The sequence below is a fragment of the Phodopus roborovskii genome, unplaced genomic scaffold (genome assembly GCF_943737965.1).
Source record: "Phodopus roborovskii unplaced genomic scaffold, PHOROB, whole genome shotgun sequence".
Lineage (NCBI taxonomy): Eukaryota > Metazoa > Chordata > Mammalia > Rodentia > Cricetidae > Phodopus > Phodopus roborovskii.
This window is the reverse complement of record NW_026126469.1, coordinates 32,015,816-32,036,421: the sequence shown is the minus strand read 5'-3', so window position 1 is coordinate 32,036,421 and position 20,606 is coordinate 32,015,816. Positions and strand designations below refer to the sequence as shown.

General features: G+C 34.9%; 1 protein-coding gene across 7 annotated transcripts in view; it reads left to right on the top strand.

The window, feature by feature from the left end:
* The window catches only part of Dzip3 (DAZ interacting zinc finger protein 3), a 728,188-nt gene that overhangs the window by 666,256 nt on the left and 41,326 nt on the right, over nt 1–20,606 (top strand). For 2 of the 7 annotated variants that reach the window (XM_051191576.1, XM_051191575.1), the window contains exons 1-9: nt 381–462; nt 4,134–4,235; nt 7,660–7,732; nt 10,201–10,356; nt 11,728–11,844; nt 13,574–13,654; nt 14,702–14,826; nt 17,933–18,047; nt 20,122–20,241. In XM_051191576.1, coding sequence (XP_051047533.1) covers nt 4,204–4,235; nt 7,660–7,732; nt 10,201–10,356; nt 11,728–11,844; nt 13,574–13,654; nt 14,702–14,826; nt 17,933–18,047; nt 20,122–20,241 — 819 coding nt within the window. In that variant the 5' untranslated portion in view covers nt 381–462; nt 4,134–4,203. Of the gene's footprint in view, nt 1–378; nt 463–1,191; nt 1,219–4,133; nt 4,236–7,659; nt 7,733–10,200; nt 10,357–11,727; nt 11,845–13,573; nt 13,655–14,701; nt 14,827–17,932; nt 18,048–20,121; nt 20,242–20,606 lie in introns of those variants that run through there. The other 5 variants (XM_051191573.1, XM_051191570.1, XM_051191571.1 and 2 more) reach the window with 5 other exon arrangements.

The following is a 20,606-nucleotide window of genomic DNA, read 5'->3' as shown; positions in this document are numbered from 1 at the left end:
GCCCCAGCCCAGCCGAGGCCGCGCTTTTTTTGATTTTTACGCCCCGCCCCTCCCGCCCCAGACGCTTCCGGTTCCGGCCGGCCTCCGGAAGTCTCCGTCTGGGCAGCCAGTGGGCGGGAGGGCTGCCTGTGATTGGCGGGGTGGGCCGAGGGTCCAGGCTCTGCGGGAGCGGGGAGGTGGCGGCGAGCCCCGCAGCGGTCCGGTCCCCTTCAGCCGAGGGACCGCGAGGTTTCAGCCGGAGGTCCGCGAAGACGCGGGGTCTCGCGAGACACGCGATTGCAGCTCAACCTGTGGAGGGGCTGCGAGGCAGGCGCTCGGGTCTCGGTGTGCGGCGTGGGCTCTGCTTCCGCGGGCATCGTCGGCGTCGGCGCTCGCCGCGGGGCCTGGTGTGCGTGCGTGCGTCCGTCCGTCCGCCCGCCCGCCTCTGCTCCTGACACGGGCGCTTCCCCCTAGCCTAGCACGGTGAGGAACTCCGGACTTAGGTTGCATGTGGCGCGGGAGCGGCCGCAAGGCCCCCAGCACCCGTCCGTCCCTTGTGTCCGGAGACGGCTGAACCTGTGGCCGTCGCGAGTCCGTGGCAAGTTAGCCACGGCCTGACAATAGGATGTGCCACACTGCCCCCCCCCCCCAGCACAGTGTTCTCATCGGCGTCGATTTCTGTAGGCGAAGGCGTCTGCTCCTGTCCGGCTCGATTAGTTTGTGTATTTAAATGGCTCCAAAAAAAAAAAAAAAAAAAAAAGGCATTGTTGAGATTTTTTTTTTGTATGAGAGGTAATGTGCATGGATATCTTAACGAAGTGAGCCAGCAACTGGTTGGTTCAAACGCCTTTTGAGTAACGGATTAAGCTAGGTTGTAGAACGGAGCCCATTTGACTAAGAAATTAGTCTGAAAATTAGTCTGAAATGCTTTGTCAATTCGGGAAACTTTTTGTTTGTTTGCTTTACTACTTTTCAAAGACAGGCTTTATTTTCATATTAAAACAAAAGTAAAGGTAACGGATGGCTGAAAATGATTGTGCTGTTGTTATTGGCGAAAGAATTTGTAGATAAAGTATTCGTTTATGCATCCATTCATTCATTCCATTTTAAACAAATAAGGGGCCAGGGATTGCCACTCAGAACAAAGGCGAGGAAGGGTTGGCTGCAGAGAAGTAACCACCTAATAAAGGAATAGGGGAACAGTCCAATAGAAAAGTACTCTTGGAATTCACGACATGGGTAAGAAATGCTCCTTGAGTAAAGAGTGGAGCCAGTTGACTTCTGAAGTTGTGCAGCCTTCTCTTTGTGACTTTTTCACTGCTTCGGTCTTTTCATTAAGTAAAGTCCCAGAGTATTTTGTTTCACATGATTGTCCATTCAATAAATAATTATTTGAGCTTCTGCTTTGGGATGGGCACTGACCTGGTCACTAGAGGTTCAGTCTATGGGCATCAGATTTAACATTCTGGTGACAAAAATGTCATAAGTTAAGAGGAAAAAATAAAGACTCTAGAATAATGATGATCAGGACAGGAAAAGAAAAGTCAGAAAAGGCCGCACTTAAAAAGCAACAAAAAACAAAAAGACACCTATGGAGAAAATGCTTTCGATACTTGAGAAATCAGCCATACTTTGTAGGAGAGAATGCTGCCAATTAGTTAGAGTGAAGTGGATGAAGGTGGGAGTATGACAGTGTGCCAGGAAGATGTGGGAAATCAGGTCATGTAATGGCCTTGGAAACGGTTATCAAGTCTGTTAGTCAATGTGAAGAGTAAATTGTTGACTGGTAAAATTATGTTTTCTGGGGTAAGTACAGTCATTGGTAAATAGAGTTGTAAGAACATAGTAAGACTTTTCACATACATTGACAAGTGTGCAGAATCATCCTCACTTTGACAAGTAGGAAAGGCCCCCCCAAGCTGCCTACATCAAGTGCCATTTTTACAATCTGGAAGAGATTCCAGGTTTCTAGATTGTAGGATTAAGAAAGTATAGATAATGTTAAGGTAATTAATAGTATGCATTGTATTTTTTAGATTCAGTGAAATTTTATGTAGTTTGTGAATTCTGTACTTTCCTCATTAAGTGCATTTCTAGGTATTATAATATTTCTTACTTAAGAATTTTCTCTTCTAATGAGTTTTTGTTACTCTAAAATAAAGGTATTGGGCTTTGGTGTATTTTTAAGTAAGCTACTAACCAAAATTTTGTTAAGTCTAAGAGTTTAGTATATCTCTTAAGATTTCCTACGTATATACTATATTAAAATAATTTATTCCTGTATACTCTCTCAGTTTATTGCATTATTGTAATCTCTACAACATGGGACATAGTGACAGGGAAGATTTTCAACATTATAATCTGCTGTTTATAATTGTTTTTGTTTAGGACATTTCTCTTTAATCTCTTTTGCTTTTAAAAACCCTGTTCAAAATCTCCAGACTTTCACATTTATATATTTAGTTTCCCTTTTACAGTAATAAAGTGAATTATGTTGCTTTTTTGAGTATCTGGCATCTAAAAACATTTTTCTAAGGACTGTTTAATCTTCATAACAGTGCAGTGCTATGGAGATGACTACCATTTTACAGATTATAAAGTATAATAAGGTGATTTGTGACCGTCACAAAGGCAGTAGCAAAAAGTCAGTTTTACTCAGTTTTTACATCAACCTGACACAACCTTTAACCCAAATCCCAAATGAGAAAATAAGAAAAGTACTGAAAATTCTAACTTAAAAGCATAAGGTATGGAATCCTGAGTAAAACTGACTTTTTGCTACTGCCTTGTGACATTCATGCATCTATCATACACTTGATGAAGTTAGGTGGTTAGTACATATCTTGATTCTGAGGATACAATGCTTTCTGCCCAAGTAGAGTTTTTATTTTAATGAGAGATACAGGTAATACATAAAACATAAATAAATTATGAATGTTAGTATGTGTTTGGTGACAGACTCAGGGAAATATCATACATTTTGATTGCATTTTTAGAGAACTGGCTTGTACTAGAAAACAGAGTAGCCAAAAATTAGGATTTATTTCTTCTCTGAGAGTGTGGGGATTGACTGTAGTTAAACTGACTTAGGTTAAAATTGGCTGAGTGTGGTAGATATCTAGACATCAGTTTACAATATGTTGTCTGTAAATTTGTGTGTATCCCATTAAGTATATTAGTAATAAAGACATTGGGAGTGCAAAGAAATCAAAGCTTCAGAGCTAAATGTTGAATGAAGTCAGTATGGAAAGAAGTTCCTTCCTAGGGCTGAATCTCAGAATATTTAAGTATTTAAAGATTGGAGAGACGCTGGGCATTGGTGATGCAAGCCTTTAATCCCAGCACACAGGAGGTAGAGGCAGGCGGATTTCTGTGAGTTCAAGGCCAACCTGGGCTACAGAGGAAGTTCCAGGACAGGTTCCAAAGTAATACAGAGAAACCCTGTATCAAAATAAATGAATAAATAAAGTAAAATAAAAATGGAGAGACATGGAGCAACCAGCAGAGCTGATTTTGAATTAGCAGCTAGCAAGTGCTCTGTTAACCCTCTAGTCAAGCAGGAGCCTGGTAAGTCCTGCCGAAAAGCAGTCTCAGTGGCAGGAAGACAGTGAATGCATTCAGGGAAACTAGATTCACCTTTCTTCTGTGTTAGTCCTGACTTTAAAGGTTTCTTTTGACTTCTAGAAAGTTAAGCACCTCTGGCTTACTGTAGTTGGACACTGGTACAGTTTCAGTCTGCCTGCCTCCTCCTGGTTGCTAGGCACTCAGGCCTTCCCAGCTGAGGCTGTAAAACGTGATTGCTGATGCTAGACACATGCAGGTATGTGTGTTGCACGAGGTTTGATGCACAGTTCCCACTACTAGAAAAAACAAAACAGGACTTTTGCGTAATATTGAAAACTAAAATAATGTAAAAGCTGGTTTTAGACAGCATTCAGAACTACCAAAAAAAAAAAAAAGACTATTTTAATATGATTATAGACTGATAAAATATACTCATACCCAGGAAAATGTAAATTCTAGGAGGTGATTATATAAACTATATTTTTCTTTTATAGGAATGTCAAGACATTTTAAAAAGTAGCCATATACTGGTCTATACAGGGAAGACAGAAAAATTTTGTATATTCCTGTTATACTATTTTTTCTTACAGGTTCAAATGGCCATAGTAAAAGTTAGTTTGCAAGCATTGGAATAAGTCTTGTAAAGAAACATTTTGCACCATGGATTCCCTAACAGAAGAATTTTTTGTGAGGTAAGGAATGGGTTAACACAACTACCTGCATTTATTATATTCCAAAGGTAATATAACATTAGACTTTACCTCATAAACTTTTGAAAACTTGTGAATTAAATATCACTAAACTTCAAGGCAGTTTAGAAACTTTGATTGGAGGGAATTGTAGACTGAGCTCTAGGGACTCTCCCCTAGCTAAAGAACAAAGGATCAAATATTGTTCCATACTTGGGGCATTTTTTTCAAAATACACAGTCATCACTTAAAAAAAAAAAATCACATGCTTCCCTGTTTTTGTTGCATGTATTTATGTGTATCATGCGTTTGTGAAGTGTGGCAAGAAGCCACAAGAGGGCATTGGGTCCCTTGGCATTGGAGTTAACAGATATAAGCCACAATATAGGTGTTGGGAGTCAAAATTGGGTCCTGGATGAGCAGTCAGTGCTCTTCAATGACCAATCCATCTCTCCAACCACCACTTGGGGCATTGTTTTCTTTTTCAAGCCACTTTATACAAGGTAACAAGCATAGCATAGAAGACCTATTTATTGATTCCTTGGTACTTAGAGATCAAGACCTAAGAAAAAGACTTTGTAAGTAGAGCTTCTGATGTAGTAGGAATATACATATAAAATGTATATTTGTAGGCAAAGTACATAAGTATAATATAGACACTGGGTTTATGGGAAAAGACAATACTGATTGGCAATTGAGTTTTCATAAAATGACATTAGAACTGATTTTTAAAAGGTGAGAAACATTGATGACTGTAGAAGCAGAAGAGAATAGGTGATCATTTGAGTTAGAAAGAGCAAAAAGTACGGTTAAGAGAATTAGTTGGTTGTACATGCCTCTAATCGTAGATAATAGGAGTCTAAGGTAAAAGGTTGTCAGGTTTGAGGTGGGCCTGGGAAATTTACTTCGCTAGCCCCTGAAAGATGATGATGTAGTTCAATAGTAGAGTACTTGCCTAGCAGATTCTAGATCCTGAGTTCAATTATAGTTCCACACACACACATACAAAACCAGAAAAGTGAATGCACCCGAGAATTACTTGCTAAGTACTTCTTCTGGAAGATTTGTACTTTCCTGCTTTTTCTTTTTGGGTTTTGAGACAGGGTTTCTCTGTGTAGCTTTGGAGCCTGTCCTGGAACTAGCTCTTGTAGACCAGACTGGACACAGATCCTCCTGCCTCTGCCTCCCAAATGCTGGGATTAAAGGCATGTGCCACTACAGCCTGGCTAGATTTGTACTTTCTTGATAAGGGGTTTTGTTTTGTGTACAAAAGGAGATGAAGACTAATCGGGGTTATGTACTTAATTTTACTGTGGAAGCTGGAGAAACTATAGCAGTTAATGATACTTATATCAGAAGCTCTTGAGCCAGTGTCTTAATTAGGATTCCTATTGTTGAGACCAAATGCCCATGACCAAAAAGCAAGTAGGTGAGGAAAGGGTTACTGTTGATCACTGAGCCAGTCAGGATAGAAACTCAAACAGGAAAGGATTCTGGAGGCAGGACCTGATACAGAAGCCATTGGGGTGCTTTTTACTAGATTGCTTACCCTGGCTTGCTCATCCTGCTTTCTTATAGAACCTAGGACCACCATCCCAAGAATGAGGCCCCCTCTCCCCTGCAATGGGCTGGACCCTCCTCTATCAATAACTAACTAAAAAAATGCCTTACTTACAGTCAGGTCTTATAGAGGTATTTTCTCAATTAAGGTTCCTTTTCTGATAACTAGTTGTTTGTCAAGTTGACATAAGACTAGCCAGTGCAGCCAGGTTTGGGCAACTGTCACAGTTGCTTTTAATATGCATCTGGGAGTAGTAACTATTAAACAGTGATTGTGAAATGGACTTATCAAGTATTTACTGAAGAACAGGTTGCATTCCCTCAAGCCTTGAAAGGTTTTGAAATACTGCTGCATTCATTCCTAGATAATAAGAGGTTGTTAGGAGAGTACAAAATTAGTGAAGATAGTAGATTTGTGTTAGCCATGACATGCTAAGTGTACTGAGAGCCATATTTTGAAATGTTTCTATAGTTTATCTCAGTTTCCTCAGATGAAATCAGTTTATACATAATAAGTGGTAAATGTCAGATGCACATACAAATATAAGTCATTTTATAAAGTATAATTCTACATAAATCATTTTTTCACTTCAATATTTTATGTGCCACTCTGCAGAATTATTAAGAGCATAGAATGCACATACGATCCTATGTATAGTTCCTATATGATGCTACAAAACAATTTTATAAATCTTTTAAATCATTATATAACACTGCATATGTTAATATTAGAGTCAATATTAAAAGTAAAAGCTGTCAGATTATTTCTTATTACCAAAACAACTCATGATTTATAAATATGATAGTCTTCCTCAGTGTGTTTTGAAAAACTGGGCAATTTGAAGTTCAGATGTTTTTAATCAATAAAATTATATGAGATTTTTAAAATTGACATTATGAAATATACCTGTTATTCAGTGTTTATAAGGTTAGGCAGGAAGTTTAAAGGTCCTCAGTCAGCCTAAGCCATGTAGAAAAACTTGATCTCAAAATATATTTCTATTCTCCAGGGCAGGTCCCATGCTCAGGAGCAGTTTGCTGACACAAAACCAACTTCATGTTCTGTTTTTGTTGTTGTGTTTTCTGTTGTTGTTTGTTTTTGCAGCTTAAGTTTTGATTATGTTTTTTTGTCTTACTGTTTTTTGTTTGTTTTCTGTTTAGTTTTTGAGAGAGAAAGAATGTAATGTTGGGAGGGTATTTTCATACATACCCACACACAAAAAGAAGCTCATCCTTTTCAAAGATATTTTTTTCTACTTGCTTTATTGCTATAAGCTTGTGGGTGGTGTATAAGTGTGTCTGGTCTATATATGTGTGGGCATACACTCAGCCTTGCAGAAGTGTGTGGAAGACAGAGATCAATGTCACATGTCCTCCTCTATCACTGTCTTTATGTTCTTTGATGCAGCATCTCTTATTGAACCTGCAATTCCTCTCTCTACTCTTCTGGCTGGCCAGGAGTCTCTACCTATCCCCCAACACAATAGCATTGGGGTTGTAGGAATGTGCTGTGATGCCTGACTTTTAACTTGAGTACTAGGAATCCCAACTATGGTCCTTAATCTTGCAGCACAAGCATATTACCCATTGAGCCATCTCTGCAGCTCTGTTACTAAGCTCTGTTGCAGCTCTGTTGCTAAGATGTTGTGCATCTGGTAAATATAAGGAGTTGATTATGTCACTTTTCTGGTTTTTCTTTAACTTGAGCTTTCAAAGAGATGTGGTACCTATTTCCACTTTAGTCTTTGATAGACATCTGTGATACTTTTGAAAGTTTGAGATGATTCTATTTTTGGATTCTTTACTGCTACAATTTCTAATTTTTGTGAGATGTTCTTAATACCCTTATTATTATTATTATTTAAAGTGGAAATCCTGATGTGGAGGAGCAAACCAAGGAAGAAACCGAGAATAAAGTAGAGAAACCAGTCAGTCAGCTGGTAAGAAAAAATTAATTTTTATTAACATTTAGCAAATTAGTAATGAGTTGATTCATTTGTATATGAAGTTACAAAGTTAAGTGTAAAATTTTTAGTCACTTTTTGAAAATGTAAATTTTTCATAATTAAGTCTTTCTGGGGTAATTGATGCTGTATGTCAAAGATATTCTAATTCTCATGAAGAGTTGAAATCCATTAAATTGGACTTATCTAGAAATACCTTAACAATCAAGTTTCATTTGTTAGTGTTTTTTCTTTGCAGTACTAAGGATGAAACCATATTAGGCAAGCACTATATACCCTCCTAACCTCATTTATGCATGCAAAGGAAAACTCAAACAAAATCAGGTTAAAATGTGTATGTATGTATAAAGAAAACACATCTAGAATTTCATTTTTCAAAAAGTTTTGTTGATTTATTTCTGAAACTAATTCATTTTATTATCTTTACTATAGAACTTCCAAGTATAAGTGAAAGATAATGAGCCTGAGTTACATAATAATTTAAAACTTATTGAGATGAGAAGCTGGGGAGATGGCATAAAAGTTATAAATACTTATGGTCTTGCAAGGATATAGATCCAGTTTTCAGTATCCACATGGAAATTCACCACTGTCTGTATCTAGTTCTAGAAGATCTCATGATCAATTCTTGCCTCTGTGGACATTAGGCACACAAAAGGTACCCATGCATTCATAAAGGGAAAAAATGCATAATTTTTGTTATAAGCCTAGCATTTTACTTCTCAAGTAGTTTCCTTCCTGGAAGTTTTCCTTAATAGTTGATATTCACATGCTAATAAAATTTGGAAGGTTTTATAGTAACATATTATGCAAATAAAATAACCATAATAGCATGGGTTTATCACTAAAAAAATATTTCACAATAATTATAATATGTTCCAGTATACACATGTTATACAATTGAGCAAAGGCAGGGACCAGGATAGTTAGGTCTAGAAAAAGGCATTTCTAAATAAAAACTAGGACTCTGAAATTAAGAAAAGATAGACACTTTGTAAGTTACTTTCTTATTTTTGTGATAAGACATTGTAACCCAGGCAACTTAAAGAAGAAAATATTTAATAATGAGAGCCAGAATTTCCTGGGTAAGCCTATGACCATTATTGCAGGGAATATGGCAGGCTGGCAGACATGGCACCAGAGCAATAGTTGAGAGCTTACGTTTTGTGGCACAACCAGGTAGTAGAGAGTAGCACATCACCTCCTAATCCTTCTCAAACAGTTCCACAAGCTGGAATACTCAAATATATGAGCCTTGGAAGCCATTTTCATTCAAAACTCAACACATTTCAACCTCAATTTGGTTGAGATGTTGAATAAACTTTCTTAAAATAGATTAGGCATCATATATTTTGACAACAAATTTTAAAATGTTAAAATTAAGATACAGGATAAGCATGTAACATCCATGACATTTCCTTGAGAGGTATTTATTCATGCCATACACATGTATGTGTAAATTTGTTAATTGTGTCAAATTCTTTAGTAACTCTGACTGTAGAATTGATCTTTAATTTGACAAAGTTGTTCTATGGGCAGTAATCATTCCTTATAAGATTTTTAAAAGCTGTTTGGTAGGCTTTTGAAAAAACTTTTGAAAATCAAGTCAGCTGGTTCTGTAACTAGTATTTGTGTACTTTTCAAGGATATCTGGCAGTTTTTAACCTCATTTTAAAAGACTGTGGGTGTAATTGTCATACATGAAATGCTGTAAAAAATAAGATATATTAGTTCTTTAAAATGGCTACTGATGGAAGAATTACTGTCAGACTCAGCCCTATGGCAGAGTACAGTGTTGCAGTGTTTCATTGACCCTTACTTTCTTTTCTATCTAATTGTTGTTCAGTTAGGGATCCAAGGATTAAACATCTCACACTTGGGCATTTTCAGTTACTCAAGCTCTTTCTAGGTCTGTTATAAGCTGTTTGTTCTTATTTTTAGAAACTAACCTTGATACCAATCTCAAAGTTTCTCTTGTGAGGAAGGATTGCCATCTGTTGTCTCTGTCTCTGTCTGTGTTCTCCACTGGTTCTTCACAACTCTTCCTGATAGTCTATTGGGTTTAACTGTTTATTTACCAGTTAACTATTAATGGTGGCTATATTGTCTATAAGTAAGATTATTTAATTTCTCAGTTCTGACTGAGTTTAATTAAGTCATTCTCTTTTCATTTTTAATTTAAAGTCTTGAAACCTAATTCATTTAAAATTCTGTGGGTTTAGAAAGAAGCTGAAAGATTAATTAATAGTTTTCCTACTGCATAGAATAATCTGCATAATGTTTTTTGGGAGCAGAGATGGTCTTACTCTTATATTTTATGGTTCTGTTGCTTACCTATATATGTGAAATAACTTGGTCCCCTTTTTTTAATACTTTTGGTGATTTTGTCACTAGAATAAATGAAATTGTATTGTGTATATTTTAATAAATTAAATATCTTGTAGGATAAAGAGAAAACAGATATACCTACTGATCTTGACCCTGTTAACATATTATTAGAAGTAAAGAAGCTATTAAATGCAATCAGTACTCTACCCAAAGGTGTGGTCCCCAATGTTGAAAAGTTTATACAAGAAGACTTTTCTTTCCAGACTATGCAGGTAAAATCATCATTTCTCTGTAGTGCAAATATACAAGTATGTATCACTTTTAAATCTATATGGTATAATCAGTCTCTTAAAAATCTCCATTTAATATGTATAAAAGGTTTTGCTGTCAACCTTAATTATGGACTTGTTAACAAAAATTTTAAAAGTAATCATAGAAATGTAGGTTTGTAGTAGTAAACTATAAAGTTTTAATGTTTTTTTTTTTTGAATCAACAGTACCATATATTTGCTACTCCTGGCCAGGAACTACTTTGTTTTTTGTCTTCCTAATTTGAAAAATATTGACAAGTTTTATTTATTTTTTTTTCAAAAAATGCAAGGTATATCTAAATATTTTTATTTATTAATAAAATTAATTCCTTGTAGAATAAATAGTAGATTAGGGCATTTAAAATATTTTCCTATTTTGCCCATTTTTCACTTGAAGAAATTTTTATATCACTCACTGTATGATATGCATATCAAACAGTTACTACCAATAAAACACAGGAAATTTATTTTGTGTAGATGTATTTTGGCATTTATTAAAGACAATAGCAAATTTTCATACTTACAAGGCGTGTATTCATTTTCACATAAAGAATTAAATCTTGGCAGAATATTTGTTTTTGTAGAAGGTAGTGAAATTTTCCATAGTTAAAAAAATACATGTATTGTTCATTTTTGCTTTTAGGGTTTTTCTAGGCAAGATCTCACTGTTTAGCTCCAGCTGTCATGGTACTATCTATGTAGACCAGACTGGTCTCCAGCTCAGAGATTCACATGACTCAGCCTTCTGAGTGCTGTGATTAAAGGCATGCAGCACCATGTGTGACTGTGTTTTTTGCTTTTTTTTTTTTTTTTTTTTTTTTTTTTATAATTATCAAAGTTGAGCGGGTAACAAATAACCACAGAGAGCAGAGACTGTCAGTACATACCAAAAGCTCAACCGAAAGAACAGGGTGCCCTCCTTTCTTGCTTAGCCATGCACTCACTCGCTCTATTTTCTCTAGACACAGGGCTGCTGAGAGCTCTGCCTCATATCTCAAAGAAACATTTCCTGTGCTAGAAAATTGAGGAATTAGAAGAAAGTGGAATATATTCTTTTCTCTAAAGTAGTAGAACATGCTGCCAACTTCATGCTTGATGGGGCAAAGAAAAAATTTTATTTATTTCTTTGGTATTTTAAAGAAAATACCTAATGAAATTAATCAGGCTGGTTAACAATAAGTATAATGAACAAATATGTAACTAGTATATATTGGTAAGGTAACAAGAAAAAAAATTTGTCTCTAACAAGGAAGGATTATACATTTTTCTTTCTGTATAATATATTTACAAATCCTAACTTAAAGACATTTTCACCTCACTTTTTCTCCACAGAGGGAAGTTGCAGCTAATAGCCAGACTGGGGAAGAAATTGTTCCTGCTTTAACATTACATTTTTTGATAACACAACTGGAAACAGCACTTAGAAACATTCAAGCTACTAATTGTACTGTGAGTGTTTTACATTGAATGTTTGAAATCTTGGCCTTGGTCAGCATTTTTCATTGAGAGAACAGTAGCATGTGCCTATTTGTATTTTCTTAGAAAAAAGACACTTGAAGCTGGGCGTTGGTGGTGCACGCCTTTAATCCCAGCATTAGGGAGGCAGAGGCAAGCATATCTGAGTGAGTTCGAGGCCAGCCTGGTCTACAGAGCGAGTTCCAGGACAGCCTCCAAAGCAATGCAGAGAAACCCTGTCTTGAAAAACCAAAAAACAAAACAAAACAAAACAAAAAAAGACACGAATTAGTGGAACTGGACATTCCAGTTTATAAGTATTCAGACCCAGATTCAGATCCAGAAATACAGCTACATACAGAGTCTAAATGTTCACAAGGTAGGGTAGAATGAAAGAGTTGAAAAGATGTTGGCCAAACTACACAAGATTTATTTAGATGTGAGGGAAAATGTTTATGAGAAAATTTTTACATTCGTAAGAATGCTGATATTATAAATTTTTACCACAAAATGATAAATATATAAAAATGTGTAAATGAGCTTGATGTAGTCATTCTGCAATATACATAATTCAAATATTGTTATATAAATGTATATACATTTGCCAATATGAAGAAAGAAAAACCCTAATCTCTCCCTTTCCCTAGTCATTAGCCTCTTCTGCTGTTATGTAATGCTACATTGTTGTCTCTGCAGGTCACTATTTCCTTTTATTCATCACTACCTCTGCTTCAGTGTTTTTGCTCTCCTCATAATGATCCTTGAATCTTAGCAGAAGAGGACATAATATAAAATGTTCCATTTAGAGCTAAGCTTCCATAGTCTCTTATTTTTTGCACGTTAGCCAATTGTAGATCTTCATACAAATAGAAGTAGATATGTTCTCCAAAAAGAAATTTCTTTGATGAGGTTGAGAACTGTTTTAATTTATAATTATAAAGATAAGTCATTAGGAGTCATTTTAGTACTATGTCCGTTCAGGAGTGTAACAGTATTCGGGCATATGATCTATTTAGCCACACTTCTTTCTTTGCCTATGATGCAGAGATGGATTTTATCTTGTAGAGTAGGACTTAAATCCAGCAGGAAAGTTGTTGGTTACTCACAAGATGTCCATGCCACCATTGCACCAGTAGATATGACTTGCCACACCAGACATTACTTTAGCTCATAGAATTCACAGTTAGGAATGATTGATAATTACTTTTCTTCTCCAGTATTGTACATAACACCTCTCAGAACTATGAAAGAAGATTCTAGTTCAGTACCAGCTTGATATCTCCATACTCTGTTACTTAAGTACATGGTGTTTTCAGCAATGGCAATAGGCTATAATACTTGGGGGGTGTACAGGAACTCATTGGCCTTCAACATGAAAAGAATTGACCCATTCCTAGCACTGGGTTTTTATTTGTTAGCCTGTAATGTCTTGTAGGGGTTTTTGATAACTAGAATGTTGCAAATTAAAAAGAGAAAGCATTTTTGAAAAGCTGAATGTAATGAATTTCCATTGAATTTGCATTTATCATTAATGAAATTTCTTTTATGGATAATTGTATCAAGTGAAAATAACATGCTTCTCTTTAGTTATTAGCAAATGATAGGTAACAAAATGAAAATTTGCACTATTTTTAGTAATTATGAAATAGGTCAAGGACTTCTAATTAACACTGTTAAACTGAAAAGTAGCATGGTATAAATAACCAATTAATATTTTTTGTAGGTGCACCAAATTAATATTGGTTATTACTTGACATTACTATTTTTGTATGGAGTAGCACTCACTGAAAGAGGAAAGAAAGAGGTATGTAGAATGTATTATTTACCTTATAAATCTTTTTATACTCCTTAACTTCCTTGAAGCAAAAGTGCTAATTGCTAATTAAAAAAAAAAAACAAAACTTTGAATTGGAGGCATTCTGTAACTTTTCTGTCTTATATTTGTATTAGATAATAATTATGTAATTAAGTTAAAGAGTTATATTTTGATTAGAAATAAAGGAGAATTTAATGTTATCTTATACTTATGCTATTTTTCTAAGGATATTATCTTTTAAATGATTCTTATTTGTTAATTTAAATACATTAATCTAATTCAAATGCAGCTTAATCTCTTTTTTTCTTACTCTTGTGAAATAAGTTTTACCTCAATTTCTTATTTTGTTAAAAAAAAAAAGTGAAACCAAATGAATAGAAATCTGGAAATTAACTAGAAATCTCCCTTTTTTTCATTGTTTTACTTTTTTGCAGCTGTAATAGCCTTTTACTTTCCTTTTTACCAGTCTCTGCTCTTTGCTAAGTTTTATCACACACATGTAACTGAGACATTGTTGTTAGAACTAACTCTGATTTTGAGTTACAAATCTGTATTGTGTTTTTCTGCTTATGAGAAACTATGCATATGGTCAGAGCGTCACCCATTTAAATTTGAAAAATCTCGGAAGAATATGTTGTGATTAGTATTTTAAAAAAAATTATATTCTAACTACATTCTAATAGTTGTTAGACATGCTGCTGTTTATATACAACTTTTTATCATTTTATATTCAAAAATTGTTAAAATTTCCCTTTAAAATCATGAAACTGTAGAGTTAAATCTTTTGTGTTTGTGAACTATGCTAAATGCTTAGTACCTCATTTTTGTAATCATTTTTAGAGATGTTAAGGTTACAGATACTATACATAATCAGATGATTAGGTTGTCATTCCTTCTTAACTTCTGAACCATCTCTCCATCCTGAATCATTCTTTTCTAAATGTGTTCTAAATTTTGTAGTTGTGTAATGAATATCTTCTTTAAAGGAAAAAGGCATTTTTCACACAGCCAACCAAATCTATTGTGTCACTACAGGACTGCACAGAAGCTGAAAATAAATTTTTAGTGATGAAGATGGTGATCCAAGAAAATGAAATTTGTGAAAACTTTATGACTTTGGTTTATTTTGGACGTGGTTTACTTCGATGTGCTCAGAAGAGGTAAGCATTTTATTATAGGTATATCTTTACTGTTAACCTTTTGTTATTCTAAAATGGGAATCAAATTTGCACTGTTTACCTCTGATCATAAAATTTATGGTCTCAGAGTGTTCTTTTCTTCTTTCTAATAATTAATAATTGCATTCACTTGGAAATATAGAACATGGAACTTAACAGGCCATGGCAGTGTAAGGAAGCCCATTATCAATATTAGTAATATGGGCTTTAGAATCTGACAATCTGGATTCAAATATATTTTTTTCTTCCACTTGCCCTAAGAAACTTAATTTTGCTAAGCCTGATTTTTCTAATATCTGAAATGAACAAAAATTAATGTCAATATGATAAAAATGTTATATAGATAATAATAGTGCCTAGTATAGAAAAATTAATACAGTACATGATAAATGATTGTAGTTACTGACATTTTCACCACTGAGTTTTTTTAGTATAAGTGACCTGATATGAAATTGGAAGGGAGTTGGACATGGTTGCACATACCTGTCGTCCATGCAATAAGGAGGCATAAGTGGTAGGATCATGAGTTCAAGGTCAGCCTAGGCCATAAAATTAGACTCTCTCCTAGAATTACATATTTTAGGAAGTTGAAATTATACAGAGAAACCTATGCAAATTCTTTGTTTACTTCTCCTGTGGATATTCATAGCTTATGTAGCATCAATCATTTGATTTATCTTAAGCATCTATCATAGTTCAAGGATTGTGTTGGGTCCTTAGGATACAGTACTTTATAAAACATGACATAGAACTAAAAGTATTGTGAAAGACGTAGGTTTTAATCGAATAATCATTCAAAATACCCAATAGTAAAAAATGAAACATATTAAAGAACTGTGGAGGAAAATGCAGTAAATAATCTAAGTTCTTATTGATGCTCCAAAATGGTCTAGAAAATCAACAAAAGTCTAAGGATATAATTGTTGGTTGGGATATAAGGGATGACTCAGAAAGGGATTGCTGCTGGAAAGAACCATTGCAGCCCTAAAACCACCATGTAGATTGTAGTTTATTCTATTTAGGATTTAGTTCCTGTAGCATAGCTCTTGTGCTAGGGAATCAGTCTTCCCACTTGCTAGTTACTGAGTCTTGCTAGAATAACTTCATTAATGTATCAGGGTCAGTATGATACCTAGCAGAATATAAAGATCAAAATGGAAAGGTATCGGATAGTCAGATATTTAAAAGAAACCAATACAAAGGCAAACTGCTTTTTCTTCTCTGTCTCATTGGAGTTGAAGAGACTGTTCTCTAGATAATTGACACTAAAACCCTGTAAGTGGCAGAATCATTATTTGTGCCCTTTATATTTCTTAGTGCATTAGTCAGTGTATCTTCCAGGAACATTGTCTTGTGATTGCTGTGTCCAGCACAACAGGAACAGACATGATTGGGGCAGTGAGAGAGTTTAAAAAAAAAAAAAAAAGACAAACACAGGCAGACAAATGGAGCAAAACTGAGATCAGGTTGTCTGGGCTCCTGGCTGGAGAAACCACAAAGCCCTGGAAGCTCAGCATGTTTATTATATCAAGTTGAACAGAGAGGCATAGTTACTACATACAGCTGAACAAGGGGGCAGACTTACTACATTCAGATAATCAGTGACACAGGATTTATACAGCTGGATCAAGGAGACAGCTTTAGCTAATGACAGTAGGAGCAGTCTCGATAGTGGAGCATTCTCTAGACTGTAAATATCCAGAGGGAGAAAGCTGTGTTGGACATTTTCTGCATACAGTTGTCAGCCCTCACACTTGTACTTCAAGGAAGGCTTTGCCATTCTTTAGAGCCTGTGACTATGAGAGTTTTGATAGGACCATGACCAAATTCACTCAGGACTTTCTTCACTCTCTACAAGTGATAGGTTCTGTGTTCTTAGAGAGCAATACCATTATAACCCTTAGAACATCCTGATTCTGTTAATACTATGCCAAGAGACTTTCAGCCTTTGTACCTCATATATTATTGGTCATAATTGTATCAAATTTCTGGAAGCATGTTAAGATTGGCTTCAGGTGTCCCTGCAATAGTGATTCTTGACTTCTGTGTGAGTTGTCCTATGTCAGTGTCCACTTCCTCATTCAGCCTTGTATTTTCCCTATGGTTTCACATTCTTAGGAGCTCCTTCCATGTTTCTTCTTTCATATCAGTCATGCTGTGCAATGTCGAGGTGAATATGTATGTATGTATGATATGTATGTATGTTTTTCTTCCTGAACTTAGGCTTTGTTTTCCATCTTGGGCCATTATGTCTGACCCTAGCAGTCCTGGTCTGTGGTCAGTGAGTGGAGAGAGAGAGAAAGATCTGAAGAAGATGGTCATCTTTTCTTAGGATGTGCATTTCTGATGACATTTTTTTCATGATTTTTAAGTAGAGAGGCAGCTGTGCTCTACCAAAGAAGAAGAGCTACTTCCTACTCAACTTATTCATTATCAAAACCTTTAGTTTAGCATAGTATTCCCACTGAAGTTGGGCCTGAAGTCCCATTGCAATTGTTTTACCTTTTATTATAAAATTCTGGCTTCAAGCTTGACATAATATATTGTTTAAATACTTTAAATTTATCATAGCACAGTATCCTTTTAGCTTTTACGGAGTGTCCTGAGTTGATAATAGCCTGTCAAGGCTGTGATTTTGTTTACATTTATAGTTTGTCCTATCTTATAATTAAATTTGGCCCTTATTTTCAGCACAGAATGAGTATAGAAAATGAGAGTCAATTTAAATGCTGCCTTAGAGGCCTTCTGGCTTTCAAAGTGCATGCTAAATTAATAGTTGGCTGACCTATACCTGTCATTCTCTTTCTTCAAGGCCTCCAAGACAGTTAACAAAAGCCAACCAACTCTACAACCCCTTTAATTACCATGGCCCCCATACTGTTCAAGCTTGAGCTACTACATAACCTAGTGCCTCCCCTCCTACCTGTATTTCATCCCAGTCTACCACAGGTGAGAGTCCTAGTATTTGTATTTCTACAGCATGCCAGAGGTTATCATCACCTTCCTTGGGTTTCTGGTTCCCTCACTGATAAGCAATATAGTACCTGAGTCCAGTTCAAACTAACCTTTACTTTATACTGCCTTGCAGATATAATGGAGGACTATTAGAATTTCACAAAAGCTTGCAAGAAATAGGAGATGCAGATGATAATTGGTTTGACGTAGACTCTACAGATGATGAAGATTTGATTACGTCTTTCAAAGTAAGAAATTATTTAAAATAGGTATATTGCATAGCAGTTCAAAATCATGTATCAATTGTCAGAACCGAAAGTTCAAATTTTTATAAACTTACAATCATAATGAAGTATTTTAATATACCTTTCCAAGTAATCATTAGACTCTACTAGTTCCTTTTGTGCCACTGTCAAGATAAATAGGACTTATAACTAACTTACTAAATAATAATATTTATATTTATAATAATATAAATAATATTTATAATTTTAAACATTTGTATATTTTTAAAGTTTTGAAATTTGTTCTTATCAATAATAGTCTCTAATTGTTTTTGGTGTTTTCACTGTTTTTCTTTTAACTATTTTCCTTACTATACACACTTTTAGTAAAATTTTATTTTATATAAAGAAATTTGTAGAGGCAATTTTATTGAAAAATATTAAAGACTAAAACTTAAAATTTCAGTTTTTGCTTCACTGTCTGCAACTGTAATTTCTGGGCTTTAGATAGGTTTCCCCACACAAATTCAAAAGCTATCCTAGTATTTAAATTTTTTAGGTATTATCTTGCTGTTCCAGTATGGCAGATGTGGGACTAAAGAACTCTCTTATGTAGATATCACGTCCTTTAAATACACTTATGCTCTCATGTGTACACACAGCACACACTTCTCCCATCTTATTGATTTTTATTAAACTGGTCTCACCTTGAGGATGATTTTTATTTTTCTGTGTACTGTGTCTCAGAACTGAAGTTTTACCCACTTTAGGCTTTCTTCCTTGTTTAGTTAGTGTAACTCTTAACACCAGCGTAAGTGTTTGACAGGGTGGTAAATTTTTTGAGATCATTTAACTCTCAAAATAATATGTTTTGGGGTACTTTATATGTGCCTTGTCTAGAAATAGAATTATAGATTCAAATTTACTTTTCATCATTAAAAGTTTCTACTGGAGCCTGGAGAGAGAGATGGCTTAGTGGTTAAGAACACTGGCACTTCTTTCAGAAGATCCAGATTCAATTCCTAGACCCAACAGCAGTTCACAACCAACTGTAACTCCAGTCTCAGGGGATCCCATGCTCACTTCTGTCCTCATGGACAATCTACACACATGCTCTACAGACATACACACAGGCCAAACAGCTTATCGCATTAAATTTTTTTCACTGTTATTTTTCTATCCTTTAATCTGATTTTAAAGAAATCTGACATTAGTTTTGAGTTTTAACGTTTTATCTGTAACCTATTTATTTTACTTTTTCCATCTTCTTTCTAAGAGTTGTTAAGGATAAATTCTCAGTTTTTTATTACTTAGATGCTTATTATTTATATTCTTAGATGCTTATTATTTATATTCTTTGCCCATTGGACTAATTCACTAATACTACTGCTTTTATGAGTGTTTTTTGTTTGTTATTGTTTTTTTGGGGGGTATTGTTGTTATATTTGGTATATCTTCTGTCAGATTTTTATAAAATTTATATATGTTGTTGCTGATCATTAACCTATAAAGGGTTACTTTTCATATTGTATATACTCATAGTATATTACTACTAATAAATACTATTTGACATAACATTTTATATCTAAAATGTATTAAGGTCCCTGTCTAACTTAGATGAGATGATGTAATTTGCTTACATTTAATTACTTTAAAATGAGAAAATGTATCCCGTGCTATAAGTTGGCATTGGAGAAATATTTCTGTGCCGTACTCTGTCCACTGTGTCCTTAATTTTCATCTTGAGCCATTGTAGTGGTTCTACTGTCATTCTGTCTTGCTTGGCTCTACTGAGCTATATATGTATATGGTTGTATACTATGGGCTATAATATTGAAGAGCAATATAACTTTAAACATACACTTGTATAAGATAGCCATTTTTTTCCATTTTAGGGCTTTACTATTTATTTAGAATGGGTAAATAAGTTGTGTTACTATTACATACATACATGCTTCCAAATATGTGTATATATGTATATATACATATATGTATGTATAATTTAAAATGAAATCTGTAGATGTTACTTAAGGTAAATATTGGATGTTTCTGGCTCTATTATAGACAATTTGTAAGAATATGTATTTTTAAATTCTAGGATGTTCTTAATAATTTTATCAAAACAACTGAAAGTAGTATAATGAAACAGACCATTTGCAGTTATCTTGATTGTGAACGCTCTTGTGAAGCTGACATTCTAAAGAATACCAACTATAAGGTAACGTAATTATCAATTAACCATTGTAAATGTCATTGTAAAATATAAAACAGTTAAAATTATTTTATCATTATACATGAAAATAGTACATGAGGTGTAAGATGTGGCTCTGTGACGGAGCTCTACTGAGGTATGTGCAGGGTCCTGGGGGTCCCAGCCCTGGGGGAAAAATTAAAGAGCAGTATTTACTTTAATTACAATGGTAATGTTAAGAAGTAGTTTGTCTCTGAGAGCATGTATTCAGTCAATATTATTTATATTCTATGAGTCAGTAGAAGAATAGGTTGGTTTTGCTGAAGTTTTTGTAATATTCACCTGCCTTTGAAGTTATGGCCATTTGCCCTTCATTCATACAGTAAAATAAT